Source organism: Phocoena sinus, chromosome 1 (genome assembly GCF_008692025.1).
Source record: "Phocoena sinus isolate mPhoSin1 chromosome 1, mPhoSin1.pri, whole genome shotgun sequence".
NCBI lineage: Eukaryota > Metazoa > Chordata > Mammalia > Artiodactyla > Phocoenidae > Phocoena > Phocoena sinus.
The window spans coordinates 23,069,189-23,094,871 of record NC_045763.1 but is presented as its reverse complement, the minus strand read 5'-3'; the positions used below and the strand labels follow the sequence as shown (position 1 = coordinate 23,094,871).

The window sequence follows — 25,683 nt, the reverse complement described above, 5'->3', positions numbered from 1 at the left end:
GGCATAAAGAAAATTAATGGCACCTACAGTTCCATCACCCAGAGATAAATACTGTCAACGTTTCAGCAGAAACCCTTTCAGGTATGGTTTGGTTTTTGTTTTGTTTTGTTTTAAGGTATCATCTTAACAGCAGGCTCAAGGAATTTCTTCTAGGAAGAGAACGGCCTTTGTTTGGGAAAACACCTTGATAAAATGTTGTGGGGAAGCTGAACTCCTAAGATAGGGGAAAGCAGAAACCCAGATAACAATCAGGGACAGCTCAAGTGCCTTGTGTTAAAATGAACAGTTAACAAGGCAACACCACTATCCACCCACCAAAACGATAAACGGAAAAAGACAATTCCAAGTGTTGGTGAGGATGTAGAGCAACCGAAATTTTCACACACTGCTAGTGGGAGTATAAATTGACACAACCACTTGGGAAAATTGGATATATCTACTTATTATGAACACATATCCTATAACCTAGCCATTCTACTCCTAGGCATAAACCCATCAGAAATGTATATATCTACCAAAAAAAAAAAAAAAAGAATCTACAAGAATTTTATTTGCAGCACAATTTAAAATAGTTGAAAACAACCCAAATGCCCAACAATAGTAAATAAGAAAAATAAATGTGGCATATTCACATAATGGGCCATTCAGCATTGAGAGTGAATTCTCTAGAACTGTACACACAACATGGCTGAATCACTCAAGCATAAAGCTGAGAGGAAGAAGCCAGTCATAAAAAGAGTACACACTGTATGATCCCACTGATGTAATGTTCAAAACCAAGCAGAAATTAATCTGTGGCATCACAGGTCAGGATAATGCTTACCTTTGGAAGGTTGTGAGGGGGAGGTTGCATAAAGGGGGGCTTCTGGGCTGCTGGTAATACTTTTTCTTGCTCTGGGTGTGGTTATCCTGATGTGTGCCATCTTTGAGAATGCTTTGAGCTGACCACTTAAGATAAGCACACTTCCCGTAAGTATGATACTAATACTTCAGTGAAAAGTAAAAAATATTAAATAATGAGCAGTTATCAGAGGGAGGGGGGAGAAGAGGGACAGAGAAAGAAGAAAGAAAACCAAGTAACCCAAGTGAGGCCTGGCCAGGGTTGGGGGAGGGGGTGTGAAGCAGCCACAACAACGTACCTAGCAGGGGGGGGAGGGGAAAGGTCAACAGATTTTAAGAATGGAGCAGTCTGATATTCAGTTTGAGGTTACTTAAGAAGCGTATCAGTATATGCTACCCAAAGTATGCTACTTGGTATAAGGATTATTTTGAGCTGAATTGAGAAGGCCATGTAGGAGCATACATGAGGAAAAATTCTCTGCCCTCCCGCTATTTGCCTAAAAGTAGGACATAACTTTGTAAAGGTGCCCCCTTCCCCTCTCTACCAGAAAGGACAGAAGTTAATCACTGAGAAAACTAGACCCTTATCAGCCTGGAGGAATCTACCTAAAAAACTTTACAGACTACCATTAGTTTCCCCATATATTTGACTTCCCCTAATTTGCTGCCCCTAGAAGCTCAAAGCCCTTTTCCTTTGTCTTGTCACTTCTCTAAAACTTCATTGTTCTTTTGTTAGGACACTATATAAGTCCAAGTTCTCACCACCCCTTTGAGTTACTCATCACTGAGTACTCCCCTGTTATGGGAGATGCATGTGTTCATAAACTACTATTTCCTAGAATGGAAAATAATCCGAAAAAATATGTATATGTATATATATATATCTTATATCTGAATCACTTTGCTGTACACCTGAAACTAACACAATATTGTAAATCAATTATATCTCAATTTAAAACTTTTTAATAAGATAAATAAATAAAAATAAACTCCTGTTTGTTTTTCTCTTGTTAATCTGTCTTTTCTCCATCTAATTTACAAGGCCCCAACCAATGAACCTAACATGAGTAGAAGAAAAAAGTTGTTTTTCCTTTCCTACATTTGCAGTGATTCAGGGTAAACCCCTCTAGTCCTCACTCCCATCCCCAGCAAATCCTCAGCACATCAGTGCAGGGCATAGAGGATACATGTTGCCTCAAGTGAGTGGGGTTTTCTGGAAATCAAGGAAGGAGTTGAATTTTATATCTGGGATGCTGCTGTGAAGAACAGAAAACTGCATATGTGAGGAAGCAAAAAACAAAACAAAACAAAAAACTATTAACCAAGGAGCTTGGGGTTACCTGGGATTTTACAGCAATCTGGAGAACGCTTTTGCTGGCATTAGAGTGTAGCTGTTAAGAAAAACAACTCTCAAACAGATGGCCAGGTTTGAAACCCAGCTCTGCTACCCATCTACTAGCTATGTGCCCTCATCTGTAAAATGGGAATGGTAATAGAAAATAACCAAATAGGGCTGTCGTGAGGATCATGTGCATTAATACGTGAAAAGCATTCAGAATAGTGCTTGACCTATAGTAAATGCTTAATAAATATTAGCTTGACATAAGTAGAACATTGCACCCAACAAGGACAGAACACCTATTTTTTTCAAGTAGATATGGAACATTTATCAAAATTTAACCATATGTCAGGCCATAAAGCAAGGATCAAATTTCAAAAGACCAAAACTAGAGTATATACTCTGACCATAGTGGAAGTAAGCTAAAAATCAATAACAAAAAGATAATGAGAAAAATCCCAATTGCTTAGAAATCAAGCAATGTATTCTAAATAACTCTTGGGTCAAAGAAGAAATCATAACAGAAATTAGAAAATATTTTAAACTGAATGATACTGAAGATAGGATATATCAGAACCTGTGGGATGCAGCTAAAGCAGGGCCTAGAGGGAATTTTATAGCTTTACATGTATATATTAGAAATAAAGAAATGCTCAAAATCAATGATCTAATAAGTTTCTATCTCAAAAAGCTAAAAGAGGGCTTCCCTGGTGGCACAGTGGTTGAGAGTCCGCCTGCCGACGCAGGGGACACGGGTTTGTGCCCCGGTCCAGGAAGATCCCACATGCTGCAGAGCGGCTGGGCCCATGAGCCATGGCCGCTGAGCCTGCGCGTCCGGAGCCTGTGCTCCACAATGGGAGAGGCCACAACAGTGAGAGGCCCGCGTAACGCAAAAAAAAAAAAAAAAAAAAAAAAAAAAGGTAAAAGAAAAGCCGATCAAATCCAAAGAAAGTATTTTTTTTAAAAAAAGAAATAAAGAATAGAAAATATTCAATAAAGAAAATAAACTAGGGGCTTCTCTGGTGGCGCAGTGGTTAAGAATCCGCCTGCCGATGCAGGGGTCACGGGTTTGAGCCCTGGTCCGGGAATATCCCACATGCCGTGGAAGCAACTGAGCCCGTGTGCCACAACTGCTGAGCCTGCGCTCTAGAGACGGTGAGCCTAGAGCCTGTGCTCCACAACAAGAGAGGCCACCGCAATGAGAGGCCCATGAACCACAACGAAGAGTAGCCCCTGCTCGCTCCAACTAGAGAAAGCCCGCGCACAGCAATGAAGACCCAACGCAGTCAAAAACACATAAATAAAATAAACAAATTTTAAAAAAAAAAAGAAAGAAAAGAAACTAGGCCAAAAGTTGGCTCTTCGGAAAGATTAATAAAACTTATACACCCTTACCATGAGAAACATGAGAATAAGAGAGAAGACACAAATTACCAATATCAGGAATGAAAAAGGGAATAGCACTATAGATCCTACCGATGTTCAATAAATAGAATAAGATAGTATTACAGGGCTTCCCTGGTGGTGCAGTGGTTGAGAGTCCGCCTGCCAATGCAGGGGACGCGGGTTCATGCCCGGGTCCGGGAGGATCCCACATGCCGCAGAGCGGCTGGGCCCGTGAACCATGGCCGCTGAGCCTGCGCGTCCAGAGCCCGTGCTCCGCAACGGGAGAGGCCACAACAGTGAGAGGCCCGTGTACCGCAAAAAAAAAAAAAAAAAAAATAGTATTATAACCAACTTTGTGGCAAGAAATGTGACAGTTTAGGTGAAATGATCAAACTCCTTAAAAACGCAGTATACCAAAACTGATACAAGAGTAGAAAACCTGAATATTCCAATATCTGTTTTGTAAATTAAAACTACTATTAAAAAACCCTGCCACAAAGAAAACTCCAGGCCCAAATGACTTCACTGCTAAATGTTCCCAAACGATTAAGGAAGAAATATGCCATCTTAACCCAAAGTCTTCAGGGGAACAGATATCAGTATCATTACTTTACCGTTATACAGTCGGTTTAATCCTAAGCAAATAATTTCCTATAGCAATTTCAGTCTCAGACATGCAGCGTCTGTGGGAGGCACTGAGGACATTGGGAATAAGGGGGCCTCTTACCATCCTCGTCCGTCTGGAACGTGACCTCCTTGCCCTCCTTGTGTCCCTCGGGGTTAGTGAGGACGAGCCGCACGTGGACATTCCGGTAGGGCAGTAGGTTCCTGATGGTGTAGTGGCTGACACCCCGCTCTATCTTCACACATTCCCGGATGGTCTGGTTGTGGCTGCTGCCCAGGGTGTAGTGATAGCACAGGGACACAGTGTAGGTGTGGCAACGTGTCACGTTGTAGCCCAGTGGTTCCCACTGCAGGGTCAGCTGGCGGGCCTGGATCTCAGCAAAAGCCAGGCCTTTGGGGGCCCTCATGGGCTCTGGGCAACCCAGGAAGCAGAGAGAAAAGGTAGGAGAAATGGGAAAAGAAGAGTAGATGGGAGAGAAAACATCATTCAGCTGACTGATATCAACCTTCCTTTGCCCCCAAAGAGTCCAAGAGACCCCCTAGAAGAGCAAACGGTGAGTAACAGTGTGTTTGGAGTCAGGCGGGGCCACATCTGAATCCTGGCTCTGCCACTTGCAGCTGGCAACCACTGGCTGAGCTGCTTCACCTCTCTGAGCTTTACTTTTCTCAACTGCAAAATGGAATCATAGGCCCTACCTCATAGGACGGCTGTGAGGTTTAAGGTAATACATGCGAAGCATGTGCAATAATGGCCAATACACAACAGGCCCTCGAAAATTTTAGCTCTAATTTTTTTTACTAGTACAATTCACCTCCTATTTCAAGATCGTGCTGGAGGACGTCAAGACAGTCTGAATCAACCAACTGCTGTATTTTCCTTAATTTATTAATTCCAAACTCGTTCTAAAACAGCTTGTAGTAATATATACGATACAATAGTATAGAGAAGTCAGGATGATGGGGGAAATGAGAGGCAAATAGTTAAATAATGCCAGAGAATGTTAGGAAAATAGAAATGCATGTCATTAGGTTCTATGTGGAGAATAAAGATAAGATTCAAATTAGGTGGTGAGTTTCCTGGCTGCCAAAGCAAAAAGGGAAATACAATCTGTTAGATGATGATGATGATGATGATGATGATGATGATGATAATGGCTGTTAACATTTATTAGAGGCTTTGTATGTGCTAGGCATTGTTCAGAGGCTTTAAAATGCTTTAGCTCATTCAATCCTCTCCGTAATCCAATAGACAGGTGCAATTATTAGCCCTGTTACACACATGTAGAAATGGAGGCACACAGGAGAGATAAGTAACTTGCCCACAGTCGCACAGACAGTAAGTGGTAAAGCTGGGATCCAAACCTGGACAGGCTGGCTTCAGAATCCACACTCTTAACCACCACTACCCTGCCTCCCCATGAGGAATTCACTGTCCAAAAAATAAAAATAAATCACACCAATGCCTCTGGAGAGGCAGCTACCCCAACACAAGAGAGGTGTATATTACTCTGCTTTACAGCCTCTTGATGATTCCATAAAACCAGAAAGTTAACCTCATTTTATAAGTAAAGAAATCAAGGCTTCTGAAGCAAAGCCAGGATGGAGCCCAGGGGCCTCAGACCCATCCTGCATCTGCATTGACCAGCTGTGTGATCCTAAGCAAATCTCTGGGCCTCAGTTTCCTCATCTATAAAATGATGGAAGAAGCCAAGATTACTAATGATCCTCTTCTCTCTTGCCCCCTGACTGTGCAGGTTCTGTGACACCTGCAAAGTTTCCCCAGTTAGAGGACCTCAGGACACACCTTAATGAACAGGAAAGAAAGCACTACTGCTTGCCCTCTTAAGATCATTAAGTATGACCCTGTTATCATTTTTATACAATTAATTTGCTCCGGCTGCTCTTTACTTGGGAATGCCTGGGTAGGTGGCACAGCTTTAGACACTGGTCCCGAGGACAGCACAATGCAAGTTTGTTTCCGCCCAGGAGCTTTCCTTCCTTCCCTGGACCACAGGCAAGTGGCAGTCTCCAGTCATACATCAGACCACCAAAGAGATTTCAGCACATGCTAAGAGCAAGGCCCACCTCTTGATTTCTTACAGAGAGCCTGGCTCTCTTCTCCCCACAAACGAGGCAGATCCCCACCCGACAAAAACGTTAAAGGGCTGGCTCCCTGCTCACTGCAACCTGAGGGCTGCTGGCTGCAAGCCCACTTACCACACTTGTGTTTTCTCTCCCGTTCCTGGCGCACAGAGATTTTCCTAATGGTTTTCTGTATAGTTTTGTTTTAACCCATCGTTCTTATGTGTTTGGAGAGGAGTGGGAGGATTTTGTGTGCTCACTCTGCCATCTTGTTCAGAGATCTTTGCTTTACTCCTTGACTTTCTGGCTCTGGTCCTGGCTGCCCGATGTGTCCTGTCCCAAGGTGTCTATGTCTATGTCGGTGTCTATGTCTATGTCTATGTCTACTAAAGCCAACTACCATGGCTTTATTTGCACTAGTGAGAGTGGATCTCGTTTCCCTGCAGCTCTGCTCACACCATCCCCACCCCCGGGAACACCTGCTCCACATTCTCTGCCATCCTTCCAGTTTGGCCAAAGTGTACTGCTTCCTTCACCATCTGGCAGCATTTAGAGAAAGGACATGAAACGTTAAATATAAACCGGTAACACAGGCTGGGTCGGGACCATGACCAACAAGACTGTAAGTGTCCCATCCAAAAGGGGCAGCTGCCACTCAGTTCCAGGAGATATCGCCATGCAGGACTACAGGCTCAGGGTTGCCTGATCCTCCCATTTCTTAAGAGAAGCCAGAAATTCCGATTTGTGTGTGTGAAATCTCCAGATTTTTAAATACTGGCAACCTACTCAGGTTTCTTAGAACCACTTTGCAGGGCACAAAATGGTAACCTCTAACTTGGAGGATGAAACTTTCACCCTCGTGCTTGGGTATCTCATTCTCCAACAGCTGTGTTAGCCCCCACCCGCCTCGCTAGAAGAAGGGGTCTTTGAAAAGAAAGCTCACATTTCTTTCTCTCCCCACCCTGAACAAATCTGGGCAGATCCAGGGGCTCAAATAGTTTGTTGACTAAAGGCTGATATGTTGATTGAGGGGTGTGAATTCATGAGTCTCTCTGTGTTTCCAAAAACCATCTGGCACCCAGACACGCTCTCTTCAGCTGCCAGCACACACTGGCAAAACAGAACTTGGGGACCTCAAAGCCCCGTCTCTCTAAATTCCATATGGCTGTAGGCTACTCAGAGATCAAAGGTCAAAATGCACATTAAAACAAGAAGGCTAACAGTTAACATCTGCTAAATTATGCCAAAATGTGTTGATTTTAATGATGTTAAGGAGGATTCAATAACCCTGAAACTTTAACTGTTTCTTGAGGAAGGGGCTTTGGAGTGGGGTCGGGTGCTCCAGAGTTCAAATCCTATCATCTCCACCTCTCATTAGTTCTGTGACTTCAGGCAAGTGATTTAACCCCCTTTTGAACACCAAGTTCCTTGACTAAAACATGGAGATACAGTAACACTTACTTTGAAAAGCAAGTGTGAGAGTTACATGAGATGGTCTAACTTATAGTAGTTAATTAATTAATATGTGCACTCTGAGGGTGAGACACACCCTTATATACAGCAGCACCCTTTATAGTAACAGTATAAATTAGTGCGACCATTTTTAAAGCAATATATGTCAAAGTCCTTTCTTAAACCACCCCTGACTACTTATCTCAAAGAAATAACTCAAGGAGGAAACAAAGCACGATAAGCACTAAATTTTTCAATATGGTATTATTCACAATAATAGGAATCTAGAGACAAATAGCCCAGCCATATGGAGACACTCAGTGGACTCCTACAGCCAATAAACATAATTACAAACAACATAACACACGTAACACCACCAAGAAAAGGAAGCAGAATACAGAATGCTTTCTACATCCCAATGACAAGGGTGTGAAATGTGTACTGTAGGCATGTGGGCAGAGATTTGAAGAAGGCAGGAAAACTAAAACAGCTGTTGGGCTAGGATGGTGAGATTTAGAGTGATTTCTTTTAAATGCCTTCTACTGACGTTATATTATTGTTTTTACATTAAATAATACTGTGGGAGCAGAGTTTCATGGGGACCAGGGAGATGACAACACAGCTGGCCAATAGCAAAACAACTATGGGCCAAGGCGTCTAAGCAAGGAGCGGTGGTGACGCCAACGAAGAGAAGGCAGGGTGAGTTGTCCGGATCCTGTCTGCTTGGTCCCTGCCCCAGGTCCCGTCCCGGCCAGCCTATGTGAAGTGTTTAGCAGTGCTGGCACAAAGTGGGCACTCAGCCCACAATGGCAGCTGCTGTTGCTGTTCCTGATGGTGTGGTCGTGACGGTGGTGGTAGTTTCAAACACTAGACTGGAAGGCAGGACATCCCAACTTTGGTTCTGACTCTGCTACAGACTCACTGCATAGATTTGGGCAAGGGACTAAATCTCAGTTTTCTCATCTGTGAAATGGGAACGAACAACAGCTGTCACCATGAAACATGGGTTCTTAACCCACTGTATGATCACAGGCAAGTGCCTTCCTCTCTCTGGGTTTCATCTGTACATTAAGGAGCGTAGAAGAGAGATTCTCTGTGGATCCCCAGCTCTGATTTCTTTTATTCTAAGTACCTGACCAGAACTGGCTTTGAAGAGTTAAAAACACCATAGCAACAATAGTTGTCATTTACTGAGTGCTTACTGTGTGTTAGGCACCATACTTCACAGGCATTTAATGCATTTGCATGCCATCACCTGCATTTAACCCAAAACACTGGAGGGTCCCACGGTTCAGGCTTCACTGCTTTTCTCTTTTCCACCTACACTTATTCCCTAAAATCTAAGGGCTAAATCAGGGGTTCTCAACCTCAGCATTATTGACGTTTCAGACTAGATAATTCTTTGTTGAAGAGGCTGTTTATACACTGTAGGATGTTTACCAGCTTCTCTGGCTTCCTCTACCCCTTAGACGCCATCAGCACCCCACCCCCCGTTGTTACAATCAATATGTCTCCAGACCCTGCAGATGTCTCCTGGGAGACAAAATCATCCCCCAATTGAGAACCACCATGATAAGAGATCTCATCCTGTGTCATGGATGTAAATACCATCTATACCATATCTATACTGATGACTTTCAAATTTATATCTGCAGCCCGAACCTCTTCCCTGAACTCCATACTCGTAAATCCATCCACCTGATAGATATCTCCACTTGAACGTCTAATAGGCATCTCAAAGTCAACATTTCCAGCACAGAACTCCTTATCTATGGCACCCCGTCTACTACGCCTGCTCCTCCCGCAGTCTGCTCCCTCGCAGTAAATGATAACTCCATTGTTCTTGCTGCTCAAGCAAAACACCTTGGAGCCATCCTTGACTTCTATTTCCTTCTCTCCCTGCACATCCAATCCATGAACAAATGCAGTTAGCTCTACCTTCAAAACAAACCCAGAAAATAAACCACTTTTCACCACCACCACCACTACTTCCTCCCAGCTCCCAGCCTCCACCATGTCCCAGCTGAATTGTTGCAGTAGCCTCCTTACTGGCCTCCCCTCTGGTCCCCTTGCCCTCCTGGAATCTATTCTCCACAAAGGGACCAAAGTGATCCTTTTAAACATAGTAAGTGATGTCATTCCTGCTCTCCAAACCCGCAATGGCTCCCCAGCCCGCCCAGCGTAAAATGGCTCTGAGTCCCACATCCCCAGCATGACTCTGACCTTCTCTCCTGCCAGCTCCCCCTCAGTCACTAGACCACAGTTCTACTGGTCTCCTTGCTGCTCCTCACACATGCCAAGCACGCTATACAGACTTCCTTGCTATTACGTCTGCCTGGAATGCCCCTTCCCCCAGCAATTCCTCCAGCTTCCTGCGTGGCACTGTCCCTCACCTCCTTCAGGTCTCTGCTCAAATGTCACCTTCTCAGCAAAACGATCCCTGAGCCTTTTTGAAATGACAATTCTCCTGCCCCCACACCCCATCCCCCTTCCTGCTTTAACCTTCACAGCCCTGGTCATCATCTGACCATCCATATATTTCACTTGTTTACTGTCTCCTCTGCCAGAATGTGAGTTCCATGCAGAGCTCCGGCACGAGGAACTCACTCACTAGTGGCTTTTGTCTGTCTTGGTCGCAGTCTTATATCCCTAGCAACTAAACAGTATGTGACACATAATAGGCACTCAATAAACATGTGTTGAATGAATCTTCACACTTACCCTGTATGGTAAGGATTATTATCATTCCCATGTTATAAAACAAGGGGACTAAAGCTTGGGGAGGTTAAGTAACCTGACTCAGATTCCTCAGCTAGAAAGTAACTTCCACTGGAATACTCTTACCCAACACCCAAGGGTCTCTCTAAATATGGCATTAAACTATTTTAGATGGTTCCCGGATCAGCTTTTTAAAACACTTAAGAATATTGACTGGCAAAAAATAAATAAACCTCGACCTAAGCATGTAGCTTATCCAAAAATTAACTCAAAATGGATCACGGACTTGCATGTAAAACTATAACACTTTTCTTTTCTTTTAAAGGAGAAAATTTTGGGGATCTAGGGCTAGGCAAGGAGTTCTTAAATTTGACATCAAAAGCACAATTCATAAAAGAAAATTTTGATAAATTGGCCCTCATCAAAATTAAAAATGGTTGCTCTGTGAAAGCTCAGGTGAAGAGGATAAAAAGACAAGCTAAAAGCCAGGGGAAAACATTTATAAACTACATACCCAAAAAAGGACTAGTATCTAGAATGCGTAAAGAGCTCTCAAAGCTCAACAATATAAAGTGAATAACCCAATTAGAAAATGGGCAAGGACAGGGACTTCCCTGGTGGCACAGTGGTTAAGAATCCGCCTGCCGTATATACAATGGAATGTTACTTAGCCATAAAAAGAAACGAAATTGAGTTATTTGTAGTGAGGTGGAGGGACCTAGAGTCTGTCATACAGAGTGAACTAAGTCAGAAAGAGAAAACAAATACCATATGCTAACACATATTTATGGAATCTAAAAATTAAAAAATGGTACTGATGAACCTAGTTGCAGGGCAGGAATAAAGATGTAGACATAGACAATGGACTTGAGGACACGGGGTGGGAGGGGGAAGCTGGGGTGAAGTGAGAGTAGCATCGACATATATACACTACTGAATGTAAAATAGTTAGCTAGTGGGAAGCAGCTGCGTAGCACAGGGAGATCAGCTTGGTGCTTTACGATGACCTACAGGGGTGGGACAGGGAGGATGGGAGGGAGGCTCAAGAGGGAGGGGATATAGGGATATATGTATACATATGGCTGATTCACTCTGGTGTACAACAGAAACTAACACAGTATTGTGAAGCAATTATACTCCAATAAAGATCAATTAAAAAAAGAGAAAAAAAGAAATCCGCTTGCCAAGGCAGGGGACATGGGTTGAAGCCCTGATCCGGGAAGATCCCGCATGCCACGGAGTAACTAAGCCTGTGCGTCACAACTACTGAGCCTGTGCTCTAGAGCCCACGAGCCACAACTACTGAGCCCGAGTGCCACAACTACTGAAGCCCGCACGCCTAGAGCCCGTGCCCCACAACAAGAGAAGCCACTGCAATGAGAAGCCTGTGCACCGCAACAAAGAGTAGCCCCTGCTCACCACAACTAGAGAAAAGCCCACGTGCAGCAACGGAGACCCAATGCAGCCAAAAATTAATTATTTATTTATTTGTTTTTAAATGGTCAAGGACATGAATAATTCACCAAAGAGGATATACAGATGGCAAACAGCACATGAAAAGATGTTTAACATCACAAGGCATTAAAGAAATGCAAATTAAGACCAGGATAGGATATTACTACACACCTCTCAGAATGGCTAAAATTTTTTTAAAAAATAATAATAATGACAGCACCAAATGCTGGCAAGGATGTAGAAAACTGGATCACTCATATATTGCTGGTGAGAATGTAAAACAATACAGCCTCTCTGACAGTTTCCAATAAAACTAACTATTCAATTACCATATGATCCATTAATTGTACCCTCAGGCATCTATCCCAGAAAAATATGAAAAATTATGTTCATGAAAAACTTGCAAATGAATGTTCATAGCAGCTCTACTTGTAATAACCAAAAACTGGGACCAGTTCAAGTGTCATTCAACAGATAAATGGTTAAACAAACTCTGGTATATCCACACCATGGAATACTACTCAGCATTAAAAAGGAATGAACTATTGATTTACACAACTTGGATGAATCTCCAGGAAATTACAATAAGCAAAAAAGCAAATCTCAGTGCCAAGACAATTCAATGGGAAAAGAATAGTCTTTTCAATAAATGGTGCTGGAACAAGTGGACATCTGCAAGCAAAGGAATGAGATTGGACTCCTACCCCACACCATACACAAAAATTCACTCAAAATGGATCAAGGACCTAAATGTAAGAGCCAAAACTATAAAACTCTTAGAAAAAAATAAGGGTAAATCTTCGTGACTTTGGATTAGGCAATGTTTTTTTAGATATGACATTGAAAGCACAAACAAAAGAAAAAACAGATAAATTGTACTTCATCAAAATTAAAAACCTTTGTGCTTCAAAGGACACCATCAAGAAAACTAAAAGACAACCCACAGAATGGAAGTAAACACTTGCAAATATATCTGATAAGGGTTTAGTATCCAGAACATATAAAGAACTTTTACAACTCAATAATAAAAAACTGAACTTAAAAATGAGTGAAGGATCTGAATAGACATTTCTACAGAGAAGACATATAAATGGCCAATAAGCACATGAAAAAAGTTCAATATCATTAACCATCAGGGAAATGCAACACCACAATGAGACACCACTTCATACCCACTAGGATGGTTATAATCAGAAGACAGATAATAACAAGTGTTAGTGAGAATGTAGAGAAACTGGAACCCCCATACACTGCTGATGAGACTGTAAAGTGGAGTGGCTGCTTTGGAAAACAGTCCAGCAGTTCCCTAAATGGTTAAACATAGTTACCATACTATATATATATATACACCCAGGAGAAATGAAAACATATGTCCATACCAAACCCTGTACTTTAATATTCATAAGAATACTGTTCATAATAACCAACAAGCATAAAAAACGCAAATGCCGACCAACCGATGAATGGATAAGTAAATTATGGTATGTCTACAAAACAAAATATTATTCAACAATAAAAAGTACTGGGACTTCCCTGGTGCCGGGATTTCCCTGGAGGCACAGTGGTTAAGAACACGCCTGCCAATGCAGGGGACACAGGTTCGAGCCCTGGTCCAGGAAGATCCCACATGCCGCAGAGCAACTAAGCCTGTGCGTCACAACTATTGAGCCTGCGCTCTAGAGCCCGCGAGCCACAACTACTGAAGCCCGCGCGCCTGGAGCCCATGCTCCGCAACAAAAGAAGCCACCACAATCAGAAGCCTGTGCACCACAAGAAGAGTAGCCCTCGTTTGCCGCAACTAGAGAAAGCCCGTGTGCAGCAACAAAGACCCAACGCAGCCAAAAATAAAATAAATAAATTTATTTTAAAAAAATACTAATGCATGCCACAACATGGATAAACCTTGAAAAATTGTGCTAAGTGAAAGAAGCCAATCACTAAAGACTACATATTGTATGATTCCATTTATATGAAATGTCCACAAAGAGGCAAATCCATAGAGACAAAAAGTAAATTAGTGGCTGCCTTGAGCCGAAGGAATTAGGGGGAAATGAGGGGAGGGGTGGACTGCAAAAGAATACAAGGTTTCCTTTGGGGGAGATGAAAAATGTTCTAAAATTGATTGTGGTGATGGTTGCACAACTTTGTGAATATACTAAAACCACTGAATTGTACACGCTAATGAGTGAAATGTATGAGGTGTGAATTATATGTCATAAAGCTGCTACCAAATTAAAACGCCGATTCAAAAGGTTATACACTGTATGATTTCTTTATCTATATAACATTTCTAAAGTGACAAAATTTTAGAAATGAAGGACAAATTAGTGGTAACCAGGGGTTGGGGGTGGAGGAAGGGACAGAAATGATATAAAAGAGCAACGAAGGATCCTTAAGCTGATTGAACTGTTCACTATCTTGACTGTTGTGGTAAATACACAAAGCAACCAACACATGTGATAAACTGTATAGAACTAAATATACACAGATACACACAAATCAGGACAAATGAAACTGGGGAAGTCTGAAGAAGATCTGTGGATTTTAACAATGTCAGTATCTCGAGTGTGATTTATACTACAGTTTTGCAAAATGCAGGAAACAGGGTAAAGTGTATAAGGAAATTTCTCTTATATTTTTTCTTACAACCGCATATGAATCTTTTATATCTCAATAAAAATTCAACAACAACAAAAACGCTGAAATCACAGAGTAAGAAAATTGTTCTGTTGTCAATTTCTCTTCTGATTAAACAATAAAGTCTCCCCTGGTGCAGGTGTGCCATTGCTTGTAACAGCTGCATTACCCTTTGAAACAAGCAAAAGCAGACTTCAGGCTCAATTGCCCAGACAAGAGAATCCAGCTAGAATTTAATAACACTTTTATTTTATGGTGTTTAGTTGTTTATTTTATCTAGATGATATAATGTAGAATTAAGAACACAGATTCTGAAGACAGCCGGTCAAGGGTTCCAATCCCTTACTGCCCTGCTGCTTACTAGCTGTGTGACTTTGAGCCAGTCACTTAACATCTCTGTTAATAATAATCTGTACAGAGGTTACAGATTTTACACCTCATCTGTACAACGGGTATGACGAGAGTACCTAGATCATGGTGTTGTTCTGAGTTTTAAATCAATAAATGATACACACACAATATATGTATAAATGTCCATCACAAAGTGAAATGTTAGCTATCATTATTTTCTGTACCATAACTAGGATTGAGGGAAGGTCACGATGTTTTAGAAGGTTTTAGAAGCACAGATCGAGGCCACACTACCGCTCGGAATGTACCCTTCGCCCCTCGGTTGCCCTGAGTCCATACCCGGGTATCTGGAGGAGGGAGTGGAGCCAGGAGGCACCCACCTGCGCACTTGGTGCGGCTGACGAGGGGCGGCCCGGGGCGGCCTGTGCCGCCGTCACCGGGGCGCGTGAGCAGGACGCTGATCTCGTACTCCGTGTCGGGGTCGAGGTGCCACAGCTTGTAGGTCTGCAGGCTGACCGCGTGAACCTCCGCCCACGGGCCGCGCGCCATGCGGTACTCAATCTCCTTACGCACGATCGGCCCGTCGCCAATGATGGAGTTGGTGTTGAGCTGGATGATGAGGTAGGTGGGACCAGCGCGCAGCAGCTGCGGGGGCGCAATGGGGGTAGGGGGCTCTGCAAGGAGATGGGAGAGAGACGGAGCCCGCGGATGCCGCTATGAATCCCTGGCCCTCAGCTCCTCACCCCACCACACCCAAAAACCCAAGAGCCCTCCTGTCCCCCCAGGCTCCTCACGCAGCCCCCAAGCCCTAGACTAGACTGCCTCCCCCCACTAAATCCCCAGGGCCTAAGAAGCTCCCCACTCCAAAAGCTGACCCCGTCCTCACCCCTCAGCCTACACCCTCTCCCTCACTCCCTTCTGAATCCCCAAGTCCTCGCGTCCCAGGACTGATCGCTTGCCCGCTCCGGTCAACCCTAGGGCCCAATAGCCAGATCCCGCCTCGCCGGGCTCACACCTTGACCCAGCCCCCACGCGGGCCCACCTCTCAGTCACATCCCCTCACCTCCAGTCGGACCTGATCGCAGGTGAGATTGTGCCCCTCCGCAAGCCCCGCCCCGCTGTCAGACCACGCCCCTGGTCAAACCCTTCCTTCCCTACCCGTCCATGGGTCGCGCCCCCTGACAAGACTCCGCCCCCTGGTAGAACCTGCGCCCCCACCCTCCGCTCGCCCCGCCCCTCGGAGGCCCGCCCTCCGCAAGCGTCCCCGAGCTCACCTTTGACGATTAGCTCTGCGAAGTTGGAGACGCCGACGCCACGCTGGGCCTGGGACACGCAGCGGTACAGGTCCTGCTCCGCGCGGCGCACGGCGGCCAGTGGGAAGGTGGCCAGGAAGCGCCGGTGGCTGATGTGCCTCACGCCGGCCGCGGGCACCAGTGCCCCGCTCTGTCGCTGAGCGGGGAGAGGGGCCAATGGGTCACGGGCGCCGGGGAAGAAAGGTCCAGATCTCGCTGTGACCCGGGCGAGGGAGTAAATGTCCCGGCCCCATTTAGCCATCCCTACTACACAGGGGCATTTGGGGTTCCTGGAACCAGCTCTGCCACAGGAAGGTGTGGGTCTGATTAAGGGAATGTGGTCGCTCTGCCTTTGATGGAAGGTGTGGTTGGAGGATCCTGGAGCCGCTCTCTGTCCTCAGGGGATGGGGCACCCAAGAGGGCAGAGCAGAGCCTAGGGAGAGCCAGGACGCATGTGTATGGGTGCTGGAGAATAACGGAAGGGCTCAGCATTCCGCAGAGGAGCCAGAACTTTTCATAAGAAGTTGGCCAAGGTCCCCCCACACTCCCACCCCAGCCGCCTCACCTGCAGAAGGAAGCGCTCGGCCTCCGCTGCTCTGCCAGCAGCCATGCACTGGAACGAGGCGTTCTGGCCCGCATTGACCTCCACGTCACCCAGGCGGGAGAAGTGTGGGGCCTTTGCTGCCGGAACAGAGCCTTGGCGTGAGCTGGGCTCGTGCCCCCTGTCAGCAGGAGCCGCAGCCACCCGTACCCCTCGCCCTGCACCCCAGTGGGCTGGGACTCACCGCAGGGGTAGCTGAGAAGCAGGATGTCATCTAGGCCCATGTAGCCCCTGTGGTCTGAGGAGATGAGGGCCTCAAACAGCACCTGGGGGAGGTGGGAGGGTCCCTGTCATGCTGACATCCCTCCAGCCCTGCCTGGGGAGATGCCCACAAGAGCCCCCTTTCAGCTGTGCTCCAGCCCCATCCTCCTCAACAAGCAGCCCAGCTCACAGTTACCCTCCATACCAAGCCAGCTTGTTGTGGAAGGGGGTGTCAGCACCCAGAGGTAACAAGGTCAAGGCCAGAGGTTCCATCCCAATCCTGGACTGTTACCTTCAAGCCACAAAACTTCCCAGCCAGACAGGGTTTCCAAGTCAGCACTATTCCAACTCACCTCGACCCCAGCCATAAACTATTCCTAATAACAATGACCTCTGACACTGAACCAGACTGAACCATCACTGAAGAACCCAATGCTGACCACAGACTGACTCCTGATGCTGACACAAGCTAATTCCAACCTAGGCCACTTGCTTACTCTGATCTCATGCTGACACCCCTCTACCCACACCCCCAAGCACAGACTGACCGCAGACTGAACCCAGCCCACCTGATATTCATTGGGCCAGAAGGTGCTGACAGCCAGCTCAGCCTGGTGCCACTGGCGGCCGTGGGATCCAGTCATATTCCAGACAGCACTGCCCAGGGGACCCCCATTGACACGCACATAGATGCCCAAAGTGCCCGGGCTGTGCCCATCCCGACTGTACAGGAAGTAGCTGAACTGCACACAGTGGGTGTCATTCTCACTCAGACTCTGGAAGATGACATGGGCCCTCTGGCCTGGAGCATGCTGGGAAGCATTGACCATCAAGTAGGAGCCTGGAAAGAGAGGAGGAAGAGGCAGGAGCTGAGAACTCAGGGGAGGACCAGGGTCAGGTGGGCACAGAGGAGGAGGCAGAAACAAAGGACTCCAGGCATTTGGACCCATCTGGAGTCAGCGGCCTGAGTTCTGGTCCCAGCTCTGACTCACTGGGTAAGTCCCTTCATTTCCCTGCATCTGTTTCCCAAAGTAAAGACTTGGGGCAGCAAAAAAAAAACACACAAATCTGGCTGTGCCAAAACCCCTTTCTGGCTCCTCACCTCGCCCTTTATGACCCCAGTCCAAGTTTGTGCTAATCCACAGCTTTCCCCACATTCCGAGCTGTCCTTGGAGGCAAGGACTAGGACACTCATCTCAGGAGTCAAGAGTCCAGCACATGACAGGACCTCAAAGTCCACCTCTTCTGAAGCCCTCCCTCTCCATCCCTCTATGGGTGTCTCTCCTGGCCCTTGGATCATTAATAAAGTATGTATCACTCTCCCCACCAGCCTGTGATGCCTCAGGGCTCCACTGCGTCCCCAGCACAGGTCTGCAAGCTGAACTTACAGAACAGAGATGGAATGGAAGGGCTCTAACTTCCCTTCCAGCCCCCAGCCCCTCAATCTAAACTCCTGGGATACAACTCTCTTGATTTCAAACCTGGAGAAAGGCAGCCCTGCCCCTGCCCCTGCCCCAGAGATCCAAGCTGTATGCTGGGAGGCGGGGAGAGGGGTGGCGGGGGAAAGGGGGCTGGACTCCTCAGGACCTGGCTGGGGGATTATGGCTTCCCTTCTGTGGGGAGAAGGCCCCAGCAGCTGCTAACGGGGTGCCTGCAGCCACCCAGGGCCACCTCCTCCCAGGCCTGGCTGCCAGCCCACACAAGCCCATTCAGATCCCAAACCACGAGGCTCCCTGCTCCAGGCGGGCTCTCCAGGGGCTCCACTGGAGGGAACGGCATTCATCTCTGGGAGCCAGAAGCCTGTGAAGAAGGCAGCTCCTGCATCAGTCCTGGTGCGGTAGTAAACAAAACTCCAGGTCCCCATTCCCACTCAGGAAGGGGTGCATCCCAGCCCCCGCACAGTCTCTCTTGGCCCACTCCTCCATCCTCTCTCCTCTCCCTGTGAGCAGCTGTGGGCGTGTCTCTCTCCCCCTTTCAAACTGACACTTAGTTCTTGCCTCTTCCCTAGTCTTTTCTCACTCTGCATCCCTCTTCTTCTCTTCCATTTACTCCCTTCATCCCTGTCACCCCTCCTTCTCCTCTCTCCTGCTCTCTGAGTGTGAATCTCCCTCCTTCCTCCTCTCTCCACCTCCAAGTCTCTTCCCCAGAATGTGAGCGCCAACACAGCAGAGAGACTGTCCATCTGGCTCACCACTGCATCCCCAGGATCCAGCCCAAGGCCCACACTACATACAAAATTTCTCTCCCCCTTTTGTCACTGGTTATGTCTCTGCTTGTGTGGAGGAGAGAGAGAAGCAGAGCCCACACAGGGTGGTCAGGACTGTAAGAGGTGAATTCAAATCAGCAACCTGTACCCGAATGCTAACCTGTACCAGGCCAAGGCTGGGCCCTGGGGATATGGAATCGGCCTGCTCAGCATCCCTGCCACGGTGGGCACCTTGACAGATCACTGTCACACAGGTCAGACTTTGATACCTGCCAGGACAGTGGTCGAACAAGGAGCTGAGAGCCCTGTGAAGGCGGAGAGGAATGCCCCAGGGAGGGCACAGTGTGAGCAAATGCACAGAAGAGGGGAGGCAGGGGGGCCTCCGGGAGTCGAGGCGAGGGGCAGGAGCGGAGGCTGCCTGTGCCAGGTGGTGGGGGGCCTCTCTCCTGCTGGCTTCAAGTCCTGGTCCCACACTGAGAACCTTTGCTGCCCCTCCCACGAACTCTTGACAGCAGATGCGATCTCGGCCATGCTGTGAGAGGAGCAGCAAAGGCCCTGGCCCACTACTATGACAGGGCAAAGGGGAGGGGCCATAGGCTGTCCCATTCTGGGTTCCCTCAGCAAGCCCTTTTGGTCCTCGCACTATGCTGTGTCCTCCGACTCAGCCCTCATCAGTAATAAAGGTGATAACTTGGTCTCCACCTGTCTTATCCTTTTCTTAATCCCCAGTTGCTTCTGTACCCAGTGAAGAGGGGTGCTAGTAGTTGGATCCCCTCAAATATCTCCAACAATAGCATCTAAGCATTAATTGAACCCTTACATGCCACCCCCATGTTACGTACTTTATAGGCATTATCTAATAATCCTATGAAATGGATTATTGTGCTCTCCATTTTATAGTTAAGGAAATGGAAGCTCAGAGAAGTTAGGTGACTTGCCCAAAGTCACACAGATGGTAAAGTGATGAAGCAAAGATCTGAAGCCCAGCCTTCATGACTCTTGAACCAGTGCACTAAAGGCCATCATCAGGGTAGAAGGCCGGGACTAGAATCTACATAATTAGTCTCCTCTCAGTCCAGTGTTCACGACGCCAAATATTCCCCATCCTGAAACAGGGGCAGGGCAGGGCAGAAGTCGGGAAAGATCCAGGAAGAAAGGGGCAGAGGCAGAAAGGTTTTACACACATCCAGCCCCCAAGGTTACTGCTCTGTCAGCATCTTCAAGCCTGGGAGACCAGGATTCAGAGGCTCACAGGGAGAAGAGAGCCTCCCTGAAGGTAGAGGATTTAGGAAGACCTGGCAGGAGTAAGGTGGATCCTGAACTAAGCTGCCATAGGAGTAATGGGAGGTGGGCTTTATCGTACAGTTTGTAAGGGTCTTTGATTACTTGAACCTGCACCCATTTTACAGGTAAAACTACCTGAGGTACACAATTGGTCAGGGTTCAGAGAGCTCCATATTCACAGTGTCATCTGTGTCATTACAGATGCCAAAGCAGATGGAGGCCCAGAAAGATTGGGCAGTGTACCCAGGGTAACACAGCAGGTGGGTAGCATGCCCCTGGAAGGAGATGAAGGGGGAATGGTGATTGAGAGTAGGCTCACCATGGGGCAGGTCCGCAGGAGCCCGGGTGCCAGGGTGGATCCTCACTTGCTCCCACTGGAAGTCGTCATACTGGGCCTGGCTGTACTCACAGGGCACTGCTGGGTCACTCGCCTCCTCGAAGGTGCAGCCGGCTGTAAGGGAAGGGCCTGCTTAGCCCAGGCTAGAGCAGGGCTGCTGGCCAGAAGGGCTCCTGAGGCTACCCTCTAGGTGCCCCGCACTGTCCCTTCCTACCCAGGCCCACCCTCATCCCCTCCGTCTCCTCAAGCCCTCCCCCCACTGCTCCCTCCCTCTAACCAAACACTCCCTCCCCCACCCTCTCCTTCTTTTCATTGTCTCCTCCCAATGCCAAGACCTCCCCACATTGCCCACCCCTCCAGTACTCCCCAGAACCCCCCACTGCTCAACCACCAATCAAAGACCCTCCTCAACAAAAGCCAGTTATCATTACTATCCATTAAAACCTCTCAACAACTCATGAAATCAAAGCTAGAATTATCCCCACTTTACAGATGAGGAAACTGAGGCCCAAAGAGTCTGTGACCTCCTTAAGGTCACACAGCAGGTTAATGACAGAGGTGGGGTTTGGACCAAGATCTGCTGACTGCCGGTCAGTGTTCCATCACCTGCCCCTCCATCTTTGCAGAGAGGACAGACAGTGGGCCCCAGGACTAGCAGGGTCATGAATGCCCTAAGTCAGCCCTGATGGTCTCTCCTTAAAAATAAGAACAATGTCCACTGATGACATCAGGCTTACGACAAGCCCTGCACAGTGCTAAACGCTTTAAGTGTGGATTCCCATTTAGGCCTCGCCTTCTAAGGAGGTACCACTACTGTATTTATTCCTACTTGACAGATAGGCTTAAGTGATGCACATTACCCAAAGTCACCTAACTGAGGTCTCTGCCTGCAGGAACGAGGACACATATGACTAGAGGAAGCAAATTCCCATGATTTGGAACCAATATACATAGTTTAAATATGGCGGGGATTGAAATGGATGTGAGTCCTTTGGTTGGTAATGAGGTTCATATATCTTAGCTGGCTCATCAAAGCCCTGAGTTGGACATAATACACTTGAGAACACCACTGGTTCAGAAAGTAACTGCAAACAGGTCCCTGCTCTCACTCCGGAACCTTAGTGTTTGGAGCCCCATCGGGGTAAATGAAGGCATCTGAGACCCGGGAAAATGCATGGACAAGTGGCGAGGAAGCAGGCACAAATCGTGCCAGGCCCTGTCCTGGGTGCCCATCAGCCACTGGTACTTCTCCCCACTTGACAGATGAGGTGACTGAGGCTCTGAGGGGTGAAGGAATTCATCCACAGTATGCGGTGGTAGATAAGCAAGTGGGCTTTGGCATCAGACAGACTTGGGAGTGAGCCTTGACTCTGCAATTTGCCAGCCCTGTGGTGGTGATCCTTTCTCATCTTCAGTTTCCCCACCCACAAGTGGAGTTGTTGAGGTTTCAGTGCGGGGGTCCACTTAGCACAATGCCTAGCACATGCAAGCACTCAGGAGCTAGCAGCTCTGCACCTGTTCCACCTGAGCCACCTGAGTAACAGAAGCAGGATTTGAATCCATGGCGGTCAGAGGCCGAAGTCCACATTTCTCACCAGAAAAGCCTTCACTATGAGAAGGGGCAAGTTTTAGCTGCTTCCCAGCCTCAAGAAGAGGAGGGGCAAGAAACAGAGAGTAACTGGGGCGTGAGTGCCACGTGCCAGGCACAACGGTGGGCATCTGCACGCACTGCTGGTGGCCTCACTTTCAGGAGGCTCTGCTGTTTCATCTGTAGCAGGGACTTCTCCAGGTTTTCGCGGATCATGTGAAGCAGCATCTCGAAATGCACAGCCAGGCACAAGGGGCTTGCCACTATTGGGAGCGGGGGAGTCTCCCTTTCCTCTTTATGGACCCCATCAGAGCGTAAAACAGTAAAAGGTGGGCAAAAGGCTGGCACCAGGTGGATGGGATGAAATAACAGCAGCCTCTCTCCAGAGCTGGGGCAGGACGTTGGCTGAGCTCTTGGCCTCATTGTGTGAAGACCCCTGGTCAGCATGTGCCCTATGGCCTGTGGAGGTGGGTTTTAACCCCATCTGTGCTGGGGAGGCCTCAGCTCTCCCCCTAGAAAATGATCCATAGCACAGCACGAAGAGAGAACACAGCTAGTAGGGATGATCAGGGAGGGCTTCCTGGAGGAGGGGACAGCTGACTTCATTCAGCCTGAGCTGAGTCTGTGCCTGAGGGTCTTAGCCAAGGCCTCCCTGAGCCTCCAAATTACCAGAAAGGGAACCCCAGGATCTAGAGTCTCGCTGGGGCTCAGGTCCTTCCTGTTCCTTCTCAAGTAACAAGGCAGCTGCCCCAGATGTCTCACCCATGGCCCTGCGGCGAGCCTGGGAATGCCAGCTCCTTGGCTTCCTCCCGTCCATTCTGAGCCAGGCCAAGTGAGCTTCCAGGACTCCCAGCCTGACTGACCTGGTCAGAGGGACCCCCAGACCATCTGACCTTGGCCAGAGTAACCCTGAGACTGCCTGATGCAGGTCAGTTGACCCCCAAACAGATAGACCTGAGCCAGAGTGCCCCCATCATCATCCAGATGACCACCAGACCATCTGACTTTGACCAGAATGACCACCAGACTGACTGACTGAGCCCAGACCAGCTGACCATGTCCAGAGTGACCCCTGACTTCCGTCAGAACGGAAGTCCTGCACCTGTCCCAAGCCAGGGTGATCTCCCCAGCTGACCATTCCCATCCAGAGTACCCCCTTCCAGAGGCAGAATGATTCCCGCTCCCTGATCCATGCCCATCCCCAGCCCTGTGTTTCTGGGCCAGGCCCATTCCAGTCACAGCCTTCAGGGGGTAACATCTCTGGGGCCAGGTTCTCCAAGGTGAGCTCCACCCCCACCTGCTCCCCAGCTCACCCTGGGATGGGAACAATCAGCCCTCCTGGATCCTGCGAAAAGCCCCATCACCTCCAGCTGGATGGCTCAGGAGCTAGAAGTCCCAACGCCAAGTCCCCACTTCTACTAGAGACTCAACTCCTGCTAGGGGCCACCAGCCCAGGGGAGAAAAAAATAGACCAGACTTCGTGTTAAGAGCAAGAACGGTCAGGGAATACCTCTCGACTCCATCAACACAGACGTGGGCACAGACATGCACACACACATCAACGCCATCACAAGAGGGCTGCCACTTACCACCATGACCCCCCGTGCCACTGATTCCTCATAATAACTCACAAGCTCAGTACTAGTATTATTCCCATTTTACAGATGGACACCGAGGCACAGAGAGATGAGGTGACTTGCTCAAGGCCACATCTTAAGTCCCAGAAGCTGGGATTTATACCACCTATCTTTTTTTTTTTTTCATCTTTATTGGAGTATAATTGCTGTACAATGGTGTATTAGTTTCTGCTTTATAACAAAGTAAATCAGTTATACATATACATATGTTCCCATATCTCTTCCCTTGCGTCTCCCTCCCTCCCACCCTCCTTATCCCACCCCTCTAGGTGGTCACAAAGCACCGAGCTGATCCACCTGTGCTATGCAGCTGCTTCCCACTAGCTATCTATTTTACGTTTGGTAGTGTATATATGTCCATGCCACTCTCTCACTTTGTCACAGTTTACCCTTCCCCCTCCCCATATCCTCAAGTCTATTCTCTAGTAGGTCTGTGTCTTTATTCCCGTCTTACCCCTAGGTTCTTCATGACATTTTTTTTTTCTTAGATTCCATATATATGTGTTGGCATACGGTATTTGTCTTTCTCTTACTGACTTACTTCACTCTGAATGACAGACTCCAGGTCCATTCACCTCACTACAAATAACTCAGTTTCGTTTCTTTTTATGGCTGAGGAATATTGCATTGTATATATGTGCCACATCTTCTTTATCCATTCGTCCGATGATGGACACTTAGGTTGCTTCCATCTCCTGGCTATTGTAAATAGAGCTGCAATGAACATTTTGGTACATGACTCTTTTTGAATTTTGGTTTTCTCAGGGTATATGCCCAGTAGTGGGATTGCTGGGTCATATGGTAGTTCTATTTGTAGTTTTTTAAGCAACCTCCATACTGTTCTCCATAGTGGCTGTACCAATTCACATTCCCACCAGTAGTGCAATAGTGTCCCCTTTTCTCCACACCCTCTCCAGCATTTATTGTTTCTAGATTTTTTGATGATGGCCATTCTGACCGGTGTGAGATGATAACTCATTGTAGTTTTGATCTGCATTTCTCTAATGATTAATGATGTTGAGCATTCATTCATGTGTTTGTTGGCAATCTGTATATCTTCTTTGGAGAACTGTCTATTTAGGTCTTCTGCCCATTTTTGGATTGGGTTGTTTGTTTTTTTGTTATTGAGCTGCATGAGCTGCTTGTAAATTTTGGAGATTAATCCTTTGTCAGTTGCTTCATTTGCAAATATTTTCTCCCATTCTGAGGGTTGTCTTTTGGTCTTCTTTATGGTTTCCTTCGCTGTGCAAAAGCTTTTTTTTTCCTTCTTTTTTTTTATTTTTTATTTTTTATTATTTTTTAAACATCTTTATTGGGGTATAATTGCTTTACAATGGTGTGTTAGTTTCTGCTTTATAACAAAGTGAATCAGTTATACATATACATATGTTCCCATATGTCTTCCCTCTTGCGTCTCCCTCCCTCCCACTCTCCCTATCCCACCCCTCCAGGCTGTCACAAAGCACCGAGCTAATATCCCTGTGCCATGCGGCTGCTTCCCACTAGCTATCTACCTTACTACGTTTGTTAGTGTGTATATGTCCATGACTCTCTCTCGCCCTGTCAAAGCTCACCCTTCCCCCTCCCCATATCCTCAAGTCCGTTCTCCAGTAGGTCTGCGTCTTTATTCCTGTCTTACCCCTAGGTTCTTCA

General features: G+C 47.2%; 1 protein-coding gene across 5 annotated transcripts in view; it reads right to left on the bottom strand.

The window, feature by feature from the left end:
- Nucleotides 1-25,683, bottom strand: part of PTPRU (protein tyrosine phosphatase receptor type U) — an 85,329-nt gene that overhangs the window by 45,235 nt on the left and 14,411 nt on the right. For 4 of the 5 annotated variants that reach the window (XM_032636469.1, XM_032636468.1, XM_032636451.1 and 1 more), the window contains exons 2-8: nucleotides 20,788-20,919; nucleotides 17,548-17,819; nucleotides 16,962-17,043; nucleotides 16,742-16,857; nucleotides 16,159-16,333; nucleotides 15,265-15,558; nucleotides 4,293-4,601 (exon numbers count right to left, since the gene is read on the bottom strand). In XM_032636469.1, the coding sequence (XP_032492360.1) occupies nucleotides 4,293-4,601; nucleotides 15,265-15,558; nucleotides 16,159-16,333; nucleotides 16,742-16,857; nucleotides 16,962-17,043; nucleotides 17,548-17,819; nucleotides 20,788-20,919 (1,380 nt within the window). Of the gene's footprint in view, nucleotides 1-4,292; nucleotides 4,602-15,264; nucleotides 15,559-16,158; nucleotides 16,334-16,741; nucleotides 16,858-16,961; nucleotides 17,044-17,547; nucleotides 17,820-20,787; nucleotides 20,920-23,155; nucleotides 24,177-25,683 lie in introns of those variants that run through there. The other variant, XM_032636470.1, reaches the window with a different exon arrangement.